Source organism: Simochromis diagramma, unplaced genomic scaffold (genome assembly GCF_900408965.1).
Source record: "Simochromis diagramma unplaced genomic scaffold, fSimDia1.1 OVJJ01000753.1, whole genome shotgun sequence".
Classification (NCBI taxonomy): Eukaryota; Metazoa; Chordata; class Actinopteri; order Cichliformes; family Cichlidae; genus Simochromis; species Simochromis diagramma.
In genome coordinates, this window is record NW_024387523.1 from 3,416,077 (window position 1) to 3,433,159 (window position 17,083).

The window sequence follows — 17,083 nt, forward strand, 5'->3', positions numbered from 1 at the left end:
TGTTAAACCCCTTGAATTAAAGCTGAAAGTCTTGATTTCAAATCAACTGAGGTGGTGCTCAAACGAAAAAAAAGTGCCACCACTCAAATACTTCTGGACCTGACTGTTCATCTCCATCAAAAGTATCCAAAAGATTAATTTTTTTCTGCTGAATCTACACTTTAAAAACCTTCCACTTAATTTCTAACCACATACAGTATAAAAGACAGACACAGCCACCATAATGTAACTCACTAGCTGGTGAAGGCCTGATGGAGGACTGCTCACTTGTTAATGATCCTCCTTTCTCACTCAGTGACCAATAATTTACTAAATTAACTTCATTTTTTATTCAGTATGACCTGAAATTATTGACTGAGCCCACAGGAAAGAGTTTCAATGAGGTCACAGAACCAGAGAGCAGAGGGCCGCTGTCCCCGCAGACTCTTCCACACCCAGCAGAGTCGCCCCCTGCTGGCCATCAGTTTACCCAAAGAAGGCGTAGGTTTCCTGGCTATTATGAAACATATAACGGGGTTGCAGTTAAGACAAATCACACTGATGATGTAGAGGTATCAAAAACTGATGCATTAAATATGATACACATATCATAACATTATCACCAGGTTCCTCCACACTCCTCCTGTTTGTGCTGTGAGACAAAGACGATCCATAAAGAGCAGAAACAACACTCCTGAGCTTTTTATGCTGCAAAAGATTTTTATTTCAACCGCCTGCTGAGTATGTACAGGAGAACAGTTTGTACATAAATAGGCAATAGTTATAAATATCAGCAGTTTGGCTGGTACAAAATTAAAAAAGAAGATATTGTACATTATCTACAGGAGAAGTGCCACTTTGGGTTTTATGTACAGCTTTGTCTCTGGGTGGATTGTCCATGTTAGTCCATTCACATGTTACCTGAGCTGCGTTGCACATGCAGCCACAGCGGCGGGTACACAGTATGTGTCCGGGGTTGGGAAGAGAGGGGGGCGGGATTTGTGGCATTTGGGCAGCAGCAGACTTGAGGTGGTGGCTGTGTTGGTACGAATGGTGGGTGCAGCTTCTATCATAAGCCTATTGAAAGAGACAGGATTATTGAGCTGGGTGTCTCCCTGCAGCGTGATGGCGTTACTTTTTTTAAAAGTCTAGAGGGGATTATTAGTTGCTGGGTGTCTCCTTTAGATATTACAGCGCACACTCACGGTCACACGGCTCAATCACAGAACCTGGAGCGGAAAAACACACACATATATCCGTCATGACCAGTAATGGCACCGGGTGCGAATGCTATTCAGCGGTTAGTTTGTTTATGAAGCACACTGCGGCTATGTACAGCTCTGGATGTGCAGATCTGACAGCATCGAGTCCATTCTTGCAGTTTTAAAAAAAAAAATCACTTTATGTAAAGACAGTAAAACTGCTGTCACTTGTAGTAGGTCCTCACACCCCTTCTCCGACCACCAGCGCAATGAAAGAAAACACATGGAAATCCTTTTATTCTAGTCACAAGCACGACTGCGCAGACCGACACCGAACACGGCGACAACGATGCTCATCAGTCTCCTGTGAGCCGCATACGAACATGCACAAAGTGCCCGCAGAAACAGATTTCACCGACAGCAGGTGAGTCACGATTGGTCCCTGAAGGCTGAGCTTACACATTCAAACGAGCGGTGCAGACCACGTGCAGAGCAACCCAGCGGTACAGGAAGAAAATAAACAGGGGGAGGGGCTTCAGGTCGTTTACCTTTTTTTTTTTGTTCAATATTTCCAAACCCCACAATCATCTCACAGGTATTCAGGCTCCTGCTGCTACTTCATTCCAGTGCAATATCGCCCTCCTGTGTGCTGAGCTGGTAGTGAAGGTAAACTGTTACATCATTACATAATTTACCTTCAGAGCCACAAAACCGCAAAAAAAAGAAAAGAAATAAAAATCACACAATCTGAACAGCACGAGCATCTTTTTGAATGTGCAAATGTCCCTAAAAAGTACATAAAACCACTAACTCTTTATGTTGACGTCAGTAAGATGAGAAAACGGGATGAGTAAAGCTAGACTGTGAGCGATACTTTGGTATTTCGACCTCCTGGGTGAAGGTTTGGGCAAAGTTGAACTTTCTTCAGCACCGCCTGTGTCTGGCATCTACATACAGTAACTTCGAGCACAGTCTTCACATTATTTTGTTTTTTTCCAAAGCATCATCACCATCATCATAATCTGTGTCTGCGTGTGTATAGCATCGGGTCAATGCACACTGATCTAAAACAAGGCAGATTAAAGTCAGTGCAACGTGCAAAGTTAAACTTAAGGAGCATGGGTTCATAAACAAAACAATAAAGAAAAAAGTAGGCATAGAATAAAAGAAGAAGAAGAAGAAGAAGAAGAAGAAGAAAATTACATCAGAGCAGCACAATCTGTGACCTTCTCCGGGGAGGGAGGGATGGCTTTCCACGGGGAGTTTATACTGAAACAGTGCAGACATAAGCAGCACTACGGTGAGCCGAGGAGGACCGGGGCTCCAGAAAATCTGCACCTGCAGGACTCACAGACTCACTCGGAGCGATTTCTCTGGGAATATGCTGATTCTCAAGCAGCAAAGTGACCCTTTTCAATGCTGACGCACCTTTACTCCTCTTACCCTGAATAAGGAAGAATTAATCTATAAAGAGCCAAACCAAATCACTCCCTATTACAGACGCCTCCTGTTTTGTTCAACAAACCGTTTATTCGCCTTCTTGCTAAAAGTTTTGATGATGCCCCTCTGATGTCTGTACCGTGAATATGAAGCTAAGGATGTTTTCAGTCAACAGGATGCCAATCAGGTGTATTTATTTAAACAAAGGGGATCTATCAAACACGTTAGAGCAGGGGTAGGGAACTCCAGGCCTCGAGAGCCGGTGTCCCTGCAGGTTTTAGATGTGTCCTTGATCCAAAACAGCTGATTTAAGTGGCTAAATGACCTCCTCAATGTCTTGAAGTTCTCCAGAGGCCTGGTAATGAACTAATCATTTGATTCAGGTGTGTTGACCAACAGCTCTCGAGGCTCTCGAGGCGTGGAGTTCCCTACCACTGTGTTAGAGGGACGTTAGAGGGTAAAATGTAAGAGGGGTGTCAAGGTTTGAGCCTGGCCCGCTGCCTCTCAGCAGGAAGGCGTGCGTGATCTGAACCTCAAAGAAGGATCAAAGAAAAATAAAGGTCATGTGTTGAAAATACCGAAGTAAGACCTGAAGCGAGGCGTTCACACGAGGAAACGCGCCGCAATCTCAGAGTCTGAACGCTCCTGTACGGAAGAATGGGCTAAAAACCCCTCCGAGTTGATGCGCAGGACTGATCGATGATTACAGGAACGCTTAGCTGCCTTTACTGCTGCTCATGGGCGTAAAACCTGCATACTGACAGCACAGGTACACCTACTTTTGCCTCACACACACTGGAAATACTGGATGGTCAAATTTCCGTTTCTTTTCTCTAATCTGGTTCTTTTCCAACTTTTCGAATGAAAATATTTTTATTATTACAGCAAATTCCTGCAACTCGATTATCATTATGTCCTGTTATATTATGTTATGTTATATTGTTTAATAGAGATAAATCAGATGCAGGTAGATAACTTTACTGTCTCCCGGCTCCACCTTTGTTTACAGTAAAGACATCAGAGTGACATTGATCTCATCCTCTCTCTCTGTCTGTGGAAGAAAGCCAATAAACACACTCCCCAAACTACTCCTCTGACTCCGCTCAGAGTTGTTGTTGGCACGCTTTAAAATCGATCATCACATGCTGGTTTTCCTCTGCCACTTCGCCAACATTTACAAAGTGCAAAAATTCAAAGCTTCTTCCTGCTCGTGAGTCGGATGCTGCGGCTTTCGAGCCATCTCAGGAGAAGGAGCGAGAAGCTGTATGCAGGCCTAGAGGCGCGGCGGCGGTTCAATACTGATGAAGGTGTTTTACTGCTGTTCTTTTGTTTGTTTGCCGAACTTTTGTTCCGATCGCCAAAGGAGATCATCAGCTCACGATTACAGGTCGCTGTTTAAAAAATAGATTTTTTTTCCCTCCTCCCTCAAAAGTTCAACAGAAAGCCTTTGAGAGTCAGTCGGCCACCGAGGCTTGCTGTTTTCACAGAGAAGGCTTTTGGCACGAAGAAGTGGCATAACTCTGGAAACTCAGAAACATGGCTTTCAGGTCCAGAAGCTGAGGCCGAGCCTCCGCCCGGCGCTGCTCTCTGACACGATGACGATCTTCCTGCACAGTGCAGAGATGCTGGGGGGGCGCTCTACCCTGGATCCGGCCCTCAAAAGGTCCAGAGGACTTGTGCCTCATGTCCTTCCATAAAAGCAGGCCTAAAGTCTCTGCCCGGCTTGGTTTGCCCGCTTTCACCCCGTCATGGGTTTTCTTCACAGCGTGGCCAGGATCCGCGAGAAGGATATGACGACGGAGAGGGTGGTCTGGCCCACGCCGAGCACCAGCGCCTCCAGCGGTGCCATGCCTTTCCCCGCCACGCGGTAAACGCCCGCCACGGCCGCGCCTGAGGGAGATAAAAAAAATTTAAAAGTCAATGCTAATACAAGATCTGGCAAAGAGAAAGACACACACACAGCTGCCTGTCACCATTAAACCCAACTGAACATCCACAGTCAGGGGATCAGCGGACAAACATGTCCCTCCTGGTCTCGCCCTTCTGTCAGTGATGGAGGAGCGTTCGTGCATGCCTCCTCGCGGCCACACTCTGAGCGGACTCGCTGCTCTTCCTGCAGCAGTTCTCACTGCACGCTGTCCGTCTAGTCGTGATTGAGACAAACAGCAGGAGAGGACGTTTCTCTAATCCAGGCACCAAAGCCGAGTGAGCTATTTTTAAACTGCTGGACTCGAAGGCCGAGAAAATCTAAACAAAGTTTATCAGTTAAAGCTACCAGCAGCGCTCCAGCGAATCCTCCCTTCATCAAGGTTATCATATTTACTGTGTGGAGGATGCAATCTCTGCTGCTTTTACAGAAAACAAAGTGATCACGTTACATTTTTCAGTAACAGTAATGTAACAGGTCACTGTGCTATACTCAGCAATTAGATTAGAGTTATATCATGTTGTTACATGCGTTACAAGAGGCTCTTCAGTAATCTGCACGTCAGGCGGATAGAAAGAAAAAATAATGTGTGCAGAAGGAAAACCAGTATTTCTAAAGTAGCATCACACTGGCTTTAAAGTCGGAGTGATTCTCATCTTTGCTTTGTGTTTGTATTAAAAACTAAAAGAAAAATTGCACGTGTGTCCTGATTGAAAAGAGAAAGAGGTTGGTTTCTGTGTCTAAATCTTCAGCTTTTAGTATCAACAGGGGTTTAGTGTTCAGTCTGGCACTGGAAGGTGCCCGGACCCTTTGGCTGCAAACCAAGCCCAAAGGATCACGCCTCCTCCATTGTGCATGACAATAACATTTATTTGTGCTGCTGATATTATGCACTTTGCATTATTACCAAACATCTCCGATTTGGACTCATTTGTCTAAAGGACAATGTGCCAGAAGTCTTGTGGTTTGCTTAGTTGAAACACACGAAGCTGTTCCATCATGCAAAACCTTCCAAACACAACATAAACTTAAACATGTAACATGTCAACTGAGGCCTGTAGACTCTAAACTGTAGCTCAAATCAGAGTCCTGGACATTTAATGTTATAGAAAAGGACTTTAAACAACTATTAAAGGCTGACATTTCCTCTGTGCTGCATGACCTTTCTTTTACTTCTACTCAGCTGCGACTGCTGCCTTTGCAGTCTCCACACACACACACACACACACACACACAAACACACACTCTGATTTTGTGCCGGGCTCGCGTACACATGGCTGGTGACGCTGTCAATAGTCTAGCTCACTCTGATTGCTACACATTAATAATAAAGCGGCTTTTCTATTTTTGGGGCACCAGCTCACATCTGTGACGGTGAGTGAGTCATCCACAGAGCCCTACACTACGATAGACGCAGGTCTATTTACACACCCTGTGCTCACACTCTGATACAGTGAGGGGAAGGTAAAGGCAAATAAACAAAGCTTGGATATCAGCTTCACCTGCAGTGTTTAAAAAAAGAATAAAGTGAATATTTTTGTGTTTAAAAAATATGATTTACGAATAAATTCTTTACAAATCCTACCATGTGGATTCATGGATTTTTTTTTTTCACATTCTGTCTCTCACAGTTGAAGTGTACCTCTGGTGCAAATTACTGACCTCTGTCATCATTTTAGGTCGGGGAACTTGCACAATCGGTGGCTGACTAAATACTTTTTTGCCCCACTGTATTGGATACAAAATACTGATATTTGTCCTAGCTCAAGATAACATATCACACCTGGTATAACAATGAAAACAAGTGCCAGTTATTAAAACGTGCAGACAGCGAACAGATTTCCTCACCGTTTTGATTCACAGTAGAAAATAAATGATTAACGATTCCTGATTTCTGCCTTTTTAGAGTATTTTAGGGTATTTTTACTTCACAGTCACCACAGATGTCATCATGTATTATAGATAACTATCTGCACCACTCTACTGTGTTATATTAAGTGTTAACAAAGAGAGATGAATTAGATGGCCTCAGACTAATTACCCCTGGTCTTCAAGGATCCGCTGCCCCTCATTTCTAATGCAGACTTGCAGGTATCATCATTAGTGCTGAAATGTGATACCCATGGACTCTGCAGGGAACGTGACCTGAGGTGCACTGGGACTTCTTACCTTCTTACCCTAATGGATCAGTCACATTAGAGTAAAAATAGGACAGCACCTTTTTTGCGACTAGAAAAAGGAAAAGAAAAATGTTTTGCTCTGAGTGAGTAGTTGCAGCGACCAACAGCTCCTGGCCTGAGGATGCATGCTTACTTTCCACCACTTTCAATCGACTGACTGCACCCCATCTAATCACAGACAGACTTCATCTTATTGCTGTTTTATCGCTGTCTTGACTCATCAAATTGTCAGCTGCGTTCATTTTGGTTGCGTTCCATTCTCCAACCATTGTTTTCCCTACTGTGACTGTAACAGCCTGTCGCTACTTGAGAATTTGTCTCAAAGCCGCCCAAACCTTAACACATTCACTTGGATGTAATGATGTAGCTCTTAGACTTGACTAAAGGAACTGACTGTTAACTTAAAGTGGGGTGGTGTCAAGAAATAAGACTGTATTTTGTTTTTTGTTTTTCCCCATTTGTTCTGAGGTTACTGCAGACATCTGATGAACAGCAACATGTAGAAAATCTGTAGATGCAGCTAAAAGTCTGCTTCAAGCAAAAGACTAAACACCCACATTTAAATCGTTTGAGCATTTGGAACAAAAACAGGAAACACGCCAGACTTCTCCAAGCAGCTCAAAGACCAGGTAGGAGTGTAATTTGTTAACTTTATACTAGCATGTCACAGCTCATCGCCATACCACCCTAAACACGCCCAATCTCTGCTGATCTTGGCCAGGGTGGGCCTGGTTAGTACTTGGATGGGAGGCTGCCTAGCTGGGGGGGGCAGTAACTGTAGCCCAGGAGGAAGCAAAGATGGGAAAGATACTGAACTTGTGCCCGTACAGAACATTACATCACTGGGATGGTTGGTTGGACCACTGACTGCTTAAGAGACAGAGTGAAAGTGGACAGTATATCCTTGATTTCTTAACATAAAACGTTGTAATAGTCAGGTGAAGATTAGTTAGAGGTCTTTGTTAAGGTGCATAGACGAATCTAACACTCAGTGGTGTGAATTTAAAAAAAAAAATCTGAATAGGGATTTTACAAAATGTACCTTTAAATGTTCTTGTTGTTTGGGGAATATCTTCAAAGTTAGTGTTTAGGTCATTTGTGTGTGTGTGTGTGTGTGTGTGTGTGTTTCTGGTTGGTATTTTTTGGGTGCAAACTCTTCCTACCAGCGACAACAGTCCAGCCAATCACAAAAATGTTGTTAAATTAAATGAACCCTTATCGTGCCGACACGTTGAAGTTTCCTGGGCCACATAAACAAACAGGCAGGTAAACACAGAAGCAGATTAGTCTAAAAATCTTCCTCCTCCATGTCTCTCTGTCAGCTTCTGTTTTCTTCTAGTTGACACGAGTTAACACACGGTCACCTCACCCAGCGCTCGCTCTGCTTTCCTGTCACCTCACGTCTCCTTCTGGGTGCTGAACGCCGCACTCTGAGGTCGCTCTAAAAATAACCCGTCAGCAAGAAAACAAAAGGGGAAGTAAATGGGCTTACTAGTGATGACGCCTCCGGAGAGCGAGGCCAGGAAACCCACGCTGACCAGCACCAGGGTGATGAGGCGTCCCCGCTTGTGGCGCTGCAGCATGACTAACATGAGCAGCCCCACCGCCCCGTGGACGAAGAGCGAGGAGAAGAGACACCACAGGAAGACCCAGTACCACATCTCTGCAGGGAGAGAGAGCCAACAACACAGATCAGATACAGCCTGAAAGCACAGGATTTACCGCTTACATTAAAGGTGCTCTACGTACAATTTAGCAAAAGCTTTCACCAGCAGGGGGCAGTGTGCTGAAATGTTTTCTCATCTAAATGCTTTTTTCTTTTACTCGCTGAATTAAGGTTAAACTGACCACCTGCACCATCTATTATATTATAGTATTATATAAAAGTACAGCCCAGCCTCAGAAGTTAAATATCAGGTAATATCTCTCGAACACAATGCGTAGTTGCTCCAGATATAGTACAAGTATAGCACATAGTAGTATAAGTATATACTACAGTACAGTATGGTATAATGTCTTAAGGGGTTCTTAATGTAACAACTGCAGCAAATAAATTATCGATTAGTTTCATAAATATTAATCAGACAATTACATTTTTTTTAGCCTGAACATCAAACATGGCAACAAATTAGAGAAATCACTGCTTGCACTGAAATAAATAGTTTTACATTTTCACATTTTTTATATTTACTGGTTAATAACAATGATGATGTATAATGATAGTTACTGCAAACATAAAGACTACTTTTTTTCCTATTTGTTGGTTTACATCACCATTTTAAAATCAGTCAGCTGGCACATTAAAGTAACAACAATCCCCTATTCTAATATATATGACTTTAACAGAGTACTTTCATTTCTGGTGAAGCATGAAATTAAATATCGATCTGAGGAACAGAAGCAGCTTTCACTTACAAAATGAATTATGAATTGTTTACCAAAGAAACCATCCTGAAGCAGACTGGTCCCAGCTTTGAATGTTTTTATGTGTTTCTGACCGTTTCACAGAGTATATATAAAAGTCGCCTCCTGCTGGTCTGTAAACAGAAAGCACGTTTAAGGCTTCGCTTTTCTTTTTCTATACTTTTACAATGCTTTTCCTTGTGTTGGAGCACTTTAACACAGTTGTGTTGGGACTTCTGAATATTCCTTCCACCATCATGGAGCACAAACACAGATGGATGACCTCGACACCCACCGAGGACCAAATGTCAGTGAAATCTGCCTTCAGTGGATAAATCTGTAATGGTCTCTGTAAAACTCTGGCCAAAATAACATTTGAATTCTTAGTCAGAGTCTGTCTGTTGCACTTATTGATAAATTACAAGCTTGATTTAATCTAATTACGTTTTAAAGCAGTGATCGTGTCCATCCTTGATGTACAGTGATTTGATTTGACATCACAATGATCAAAACAACGATACTGGGAAACGGTGATTTAAGCCCTTGTGATTTATTTTGCTTCCTTTATTTTAGTGAAATAGCTGCATTTACATATAAAGGTCAGCTTTGGTTTGCATAACGTCGATTACACATGAAACTTGAAACAGGACTTAAAGACAACAGGTTTGTAACAGAAAACCTGCTTTATAGATAAAAGCTGCTTATTTACTACTGCAACCTGAACACAGACAGAAGCAGGGGCTTAGTGGGATATCTGTACATCAGCTGCTTTAATTTTTTTTTAACCATCTCAATAAACTTTATCCCAGCTTTCAGCAACAACCTCAGGTTATAAAAAAATATACAGTCAATAAATAAACAGCAAATACACAATAAAAATCAACAAATAAAACTAATTAAATAAGGCCGTATTTGCATCAGGCTATCCTGCTCATCTAGACCTAAAAGAAAACAAGAATAAGCAGTTGTTTTAAAATGACTGAGCTGTACGTGGGAAGTTTGGTTGTTCCAAAAGTTAGGAGCTGCCGCTACAAAGACCTTGTAGACTTTGCTTTTAAGCCTGGACTGGACTATCTGGTCAGAGGCTCCGAAAGTTCTGTTAAGTAAGGTGGCACCAAACCAATAAGGCTTTTAAAAACAAGTAAATTTTAAACTGGATCCTGATGGACAGGAAGACAGTGTAAGGAGGCCAGAAAAGGTGTGATCACCATGTTTCTTTCCTGTCTAAAGGCGAGCTGCTGCATTTTCTACAGCCTGCTGACAACGAAGTAACGACTGATCAGAGCCGACAAATAAAGAGCTACGAAAGTCTAAGAGAGGTAATAAAAGCGTGAATTACTGTCTCAGAGTCATGCAGTGGTGGGAGGCAGGCCTTCACCTTACTGAGCCGCATTAGTGATAAGAAGCTCTTCTGAACAAAAGAGCTTCATGCAAACAAACGCCGACAATAAGTGATCCCGAGGGGGAAGACACAACTTATAATATGCCGTTCTAGTCTTGAAAAAATTCACATTTACTGCTTATAAAGACTGCTTCCAAGATGAAACACTGCAGCTCAGCCAAGATGCAGAGCTACAGCCGCCTCTGCACGTCTGTGAGGCGAGGGGAGGATTTCAATCTACAGCAGCCACCGTCTAAGTCAAGCCTCATCAAAGAGGCAGCCGACCGTGGCGATGGACCCGTGGCGGAGATGTATAAAACCGCTCAGAGCGACATTTCAGACAGCGAGCCCGACATGAAGCGGTAAATGGAAAATCTCGTCTGAAACAATAGCGTACGGCCGCCTTTTGTGACCATCCTGACTGGAGATAAGCTTTCTGAAAAAAAAAAAAATGTAATCGTAGAAACAAACGTCTGCAAACTAAAAATGCTGATAATTCCTAAAATGCCAGCAAAATCATCTAATTAGCTTCCACCAAACACGACTGTTCTCCTAGAATACACATAATGCACCCTGCAGGGTCCAGACTGTGCTGCCGTTATAACGGACTCCACTGAAAATGAGAACAGTAAACAGCATTTAAAAATCACACTCTTCCTCCTCCTCCTCCTCGTTCTCCCTGTCTTTCTGTGGCACAGGCCAGCTTTGTCTAAAAAGGCTCTGGCTTCATTGCACTTTGCCAGCGAGGGGCCTTTGGTTGAACCCCTGGCACCGTGGGAGCCAGAAGGAGCCAGCTGGCCGTGAGATAACTGAAGAAGAAAAGACACCAAGAGAGAAAGGATGACCCAGCCGAAGCATGGCAATGCTGTCTGTGTGTGGGCGCGATGCAAACAGGAAACGTGACATTATTTTGCAGTGTAAACATCACAACGCCCAATTCTATTACCAAGTATTTCTCAGAGCTCTGGGACACGAGGACCTCTTTAGCATATCCATTTAACCGAGCTCCTCCACAGTCCACTGAGTGCCTACATCTACTTATTGATCCGGCAGGCGAGCGCCGGGCCAGGCGGAGAGAGACGTGACAGCGGAGTAACACAATGGCTTTTTGTCTTAAATGACTGAGCACGCAGATCACGCTGCAGTGTATCCACTGCTGTCTTTCTGCAAGCATCCAGCAGCAGAGGAGAGAGTGATATCTGTGATGGGACCCAAGAGTTAAGAGTGACACACATACAGGAAGTACAGGGAGAGAGAGCGCCGCTTAACTGTAGCCCCCGACGACACGAAAGCTGATCAGGATTCAGGATCGTGTAGAGAGAGCCGGCCTTTAATGCAGGCTGGAAAAGATGAAACTCAAAGATCCTGGAGGAGGTTATGCAATGCTAACATCATCGCACACAGACTGTGATATCGCCCACTCGGTCTAAAGAACTACAGACATCCACAGGTTAAACAGACAATCACAAACACCATTAGTTTATGTGTAGTTAAGGGAATGAGTTGGTGAGCAGAAGTCTGAGAAAAAGAAAAGAAAAATGCGGAGTTCAACGTAACTAACGGTGAATGGCAGGTAAGCTGATTGGCCGCAAATGCTAGAAGTTTCTCCTCTAAACCTCACGGTTAGATTCAATATGTAAGGGTTCAGGGTTCAGTGAGATCAACTTCGCCAAAAATTTCACAAATGGAGAGGACAGCTGGGATACTCTGTGTTTCTACTTACTGATTAAATAATCCGTATAGTCTTCCACCATCACTGATGGATGGAGCCTGACCCGGACACCTACTGAGGACCAAATGTCAGCGTGATCTCTCTTCTGTAACAGTAACCTGTCATGCTGGTCAGAATAATATTTAATAGCATAGCTGGAGGAAATCTGTTGCATTTCTTGATGAATTACAAGCTCGATTTAGAGAGAAAATGGGTCGGGTGAAATGTTCAGTGGAGACACGAGGCTCGTTATTTATCTCAGCCGACTAAAATTATCCATGGCAGCTAATTTTTTTTGCATTGCAGCAGATGCTGGAAGGTGAGGTGCACATTTAGTTTCAGGGGACAGCAGGCAGCGCAGGTGGTCACGGCTATGAAGAAGCACCTATGGGGTGAGAAATGAGTGCAGTAAAGTGCTGTGTCATGTTCAGAGATAGGAGCGAACACAGGCTAAAACACAGTGAGAGCACAGTATTAACTTCTGCTAATCCGCAACTACAGGCCGAGGTCTTTGTCAGCACGGCGGCTTTAGAGCTCGCCTGTCAACAGGACAGAATTTTAAAAAAAGCAGGGGCTCGTGTATTTGGTGCCTCGTCAGAGGTTGGAGTACACAGGCGGCTGCAGAACATGAACCATTCCCGCGTTGAAGCCGCAGCTTCTCGAAGCAGAAGGCTGCCGAGTTCACCTCTCAAGACGACGAAGGATGGGTTTGTCCAAACGTGGAGAGAGGGAGAGCCAGCCTGACACATCTGGCAGTGACTCTGTCCCCTGATGCAGAACAAGAAGAGGACTATGCTAATGTTGATTCCATTTCGGATGATGCTTCTTCTTTTTCGGAGAACCGAGCTACTATGACGTGATGTATCGTTAAACTGTACACATGCACCACACAGAAAAGCATACCTGCTAATTAGTGCAAAGTAAAAGACCAATAAGATAATGCCACTGTAAATGCTCCAAAAGGCACCAACAGCACAAACATGGCAGTGGAGGTGAGGCCCAGCAGACTGTGATCAAATCCAGGTGCCTTGGGAACGCCTGTCACTCAAAGCGACCACGATCTTCACTTTAGCATCCAGATGCATAGATTTATTTACAAAAAGAAAGAAAGAAAAGGAAATTTAAGCCTGTGTTGATAGTTATGACGTGGGGAAACATCCACTGAGGCTGTAAAGATGCTTTTAATGCTTTAAAGTTTATTTTAACACAGGAGTCTATGGGGATTGACTTGTTTTAGGAGAAAGCCTCAAGTGGCCACTGGAGGAACTGCAGCTTTTGCCACTTCAGCATTGGTGCAATGTTTTTAAATCCTGAAGGTTGCTGCTTGGCATTCACACAAAGCTTTAACTCCTAATATAGCTGCATGTGCCCATACATAGACTCGATGCTTTTATCTGAACCTGCTAAACTCCACTATACCTTCTGTTTAGTTGTCTGCCAACTCCTGACAGAAATATCTGGACCTTTAACCGAGCAGCCAAGTTGCGCTTTCTGTTTTTGTGTGTATGTTTTACAGCTTCACCTGAGCTCTTTTTGCTTTTGTGTGCTTGTTTGCAAAGAGATAAAGGCTAAAGCAAACAGCTAAACACCAGACATGCTGAGCTAAAAAGCTGCAGATCAGGGAACGTGCAGAGTGAACACAACTGATTAGCTTTACACGAAGAACAGCTACACAACATGTTACCGTGTGAGATAATAAAATGACTTTTTAGCAATCTGATCATCGCGTAATCACAGCAGGCAAACAATTAAAACTAAGAAAGCCTTTTGACATTATTATTGTGAACTGATAATACAGGATTTCTGCAAGTCTATTGCAAGTTCATTAACCCGCTGGGTGTCAATTAACCACCCCCCAAGTAGGCTAATGCATTGAATATTTTTCATTTTCTAAGACCAAAGCTGGTAAAAAAACAAAACAAAAAAAGGGATAAAAGCGCAAAATAAACATGATGTTGTATGAGTTTCCCTGTTTAACCGATATTCATACACTTATTTACTCTAATCAAGACAGGCTAAAGCACTCATTGCTGTAATAAATGAGGTTAAATACATTTCAGTGCCCTCCAGCTGGTAAATATCTATGCATATGCAATGCATTACGCTGGCGTGTCTCTGCTCTTCCTCCTTTCTCCTCATGAGCTGCACATGAGCAGCTCTGCTGTTCTGCCTGTGTCGCCACACAATTAGCAATCGGCAGATTAACAGCATCTGGTGCATGCTGGATTAAGAATTGGATATTTATCTGATCATCAGATTTCTAAAGTTACACACTCTGACATCGGAAAGGTCTGTGTGTAAATGGCACTTCCTTAAATGCATCTCAATCGTACCACAAATCCCACAGATAGATAATAAATGAGTGACAAGAACAGCATGTTTTTATTGGCTGTGATTCATCAAAGTGAGTCAATTTCAAAGTAGCTGTTCACATTTAAATATGTTCTTTTCACTGGTTTTCTGAAGTGAAACCGCCTGCTGCGCACGCCTCATAAACAGGAAGCACTCCCCAGGGGCACAGATAAAAGTTTATCTATCCGTTCAGGGCTCCCCAACTGTCCCCCCTGACCTTCTTTAATGTCTCAAGAGGTCGTTTTTCACCTGTGTGCTGAACGGTGGGGTTTAGGGGGGGGGGTCAGGTGTGAGATTTGTGAACAGTATTCTGTAAAGCCCCGGGGCGTTAGCTCCTCACAGCTCTCTTCTCACCGCTGCAGCTCAGATACCACAAACTTCTACATTGCACTGAAACTTCCTGCTGAGTCAGCGTGATCAACTGTGCCTTTTTTTCCCCTTCCATCCCTGCATGATGTGTTTCTCAACACAGGATGTCAGCTGCATATTAGACAACCGGTCTGTGCCAAGCCAGCCATGACTACACGTCCGGCTCCTCACTTTGCAGAGTGAAATGCAAGAATTCCTATAATGTGCAACACACACGGTCCCCCGTCCACTTCCTCAAAAAAAGAAAAAAGAAAAGTGATGACAATGCTTTGAACAGCTGGCAAGTAATAATATTTCTTGCTGAGGAAGTTCATTCTGCTTGGAAAGATGAGATAAAATGCCCACACATTGCTTTTTTTGGTGCCCCGTGATCTGTTTTTGTGTCATAGGAACTTTCATGCATTTCTTCCACTTTTCTTAAACCTCCTTACAAATAAAAAAGGAGGAAGAAAGTCATCTTGTAAGCATTTTGTTTTGGTACAAAGCACATAATTGATGGTAGCAGCTCAATCATCTGTATCAACAAGTGACAGTTCAGCCATCAGCCCGCAGAGATGCCCTCATCTCGTATTTACAGCTGCATATTACCTTCGATATCAAAGCAGACATGCTCTGGCTCAACTGCATTCAAATAAAACAGGGAATTGAACTCAGCCTCACTACTTCTAGAGTCAGGACCATCCCAGACAGCATCCCTGCCCGCTAAGAGGACCCTCCCTCTAATTGCCCCTTTACTGAAAGACAAAGGAGGGGGAGGAGGCCACATTTACTACGCATTCACGAAGCAGAAAGATTAATTAGCCGAATGTTGTCATTATTTTTCCTGACGGACTCCTGAATAAAAGAGTGAGATTTTGTTTTGTTTTGTTGATGTTGTGGTTCAGGCCCAGCATCACCAATAAAACACACCAGCTTGCAGAGACAGAGATGGGGAGGTGGGATGGAAAGGTGGCACACAGATGCCCCCTATGCATAACAGCAGCCATGCCCTTCCTGCTGGCTACAAGAAAAATGACCACATATATTTGAATGATATTTATATATATTCTTCTTTAAAAAGGAAGCTGCACATGCTGCTGGTGGTGATGACTTTTTCACTGAACACATTTAAATAAAAAATAAAAAAAATGAAGCAGCAGAATAGCGGCACCTTTCATTCCGCATACCTGTGAAGTGGTGCAGCGCCGAGCCTTGCACCCAAAGGCTCAGCACTTGCTGCACCGACAGATTAAGAGAATAATCCTTGTCCGTTGTCATGTTTCCGCCGCCGCCGCCCGGGTTCGCACCCCTCTTTATCGTATAGCTGTACTTGGCTTTAAACGAAGGCATGGATGAGGAAACCGGGGTGGCATTTGGATGTGAGGCGGCTCTCCCCGGCGCGGCTCGCCTCTACCGGTGCCTCTGCTTCGGCTTGACGTCCGTCTCCGCTCCGGGAAGGGAAGGGTCGATGGCTGGTCGGTTCATCCTCGGTGGTGGTGTCGGTGGCGGGTGTACGGAGGCCATGACGAGGATGGCAGCGGGAGCTCGAGCAGAGAAACGCACGGTCGGCTCGTCCTACATCAGCTAGCCCTGCTACATAACCCTTAAAGGGCCAGCGGTCCTTTTCGTGCGAGGGGTTCACGGTGACACATCCCCGTGCTCGTGAAGCCGCTTTATGAATGAGGAACAAAGGACAGCACGGTGGCGTGTGCGCAGAAAGCGTGCGTAGTGGCGATGGCGGCTCGGGACGGCTACGAGGGGGACGCTGTAACGTGATTACGACGCACTGTGACTAATATTAGGATATTAATAAAATACTAATAATAACAACAGCAATATTTTGACAAAAGCTAAATAAAAAATATCATTTTAGACGCTGTGGAAAGATTTAATGTTTTTATTTTAATTTTTTATTTTACGTTATACAGTATTTGCCAGCAGAAAGCGAAAGACTGGTTGCTAGGCAACGTAATAACGTTAGCTCTTGAACGAATAACCAAATCAATGCTAATGCTAAAGACTACTTTAACAGAGAATATATAAATAAATACCATATATACTAAAAGTATTATTTGTTGATTTATTAATGTTTATTTTATTTCAACTGTTGTGATATTAAAATTAAGTCTACATTAAAATTAAATGACCTTAGAAGCAGCG

At 43.6% G+C, this 17,083-nt stretch overlaps 1 protein-coding gene across 1 annotated transcript; it reads right to left on the minus strand.

The window, feature by feature from the left end:
• Nucleotides 1–861: 861 nt before the first annotated feature.
• tmem170b (transmembrane protein 170B) lies at nucleotides 862–16,668 on the minus strand. The gene is made up of 3 exons (XM_040021035.1): nucleotides 16,111–16,668; nucleotides 8,221–8,391; nucleotides 862–4,511 (listed from the first exon to the last, which is right to left on the minus strand). The coding sequence occupies exons 1-3, from the start codon at nucleotides 16,271–16,273 to the stop codon at nucleotides 4,381–4,383; spliced, it is 465 nt and encodes a 154-aa protein (XP_039876969.1). The 5' UTR covers nucleotides 16,274–16,668; the 3' UTR covers nucleotides 862–4,380.
• Between the last annotated feature and the right edge of the window lie 415 nt (nucleotides 16,669–17,083).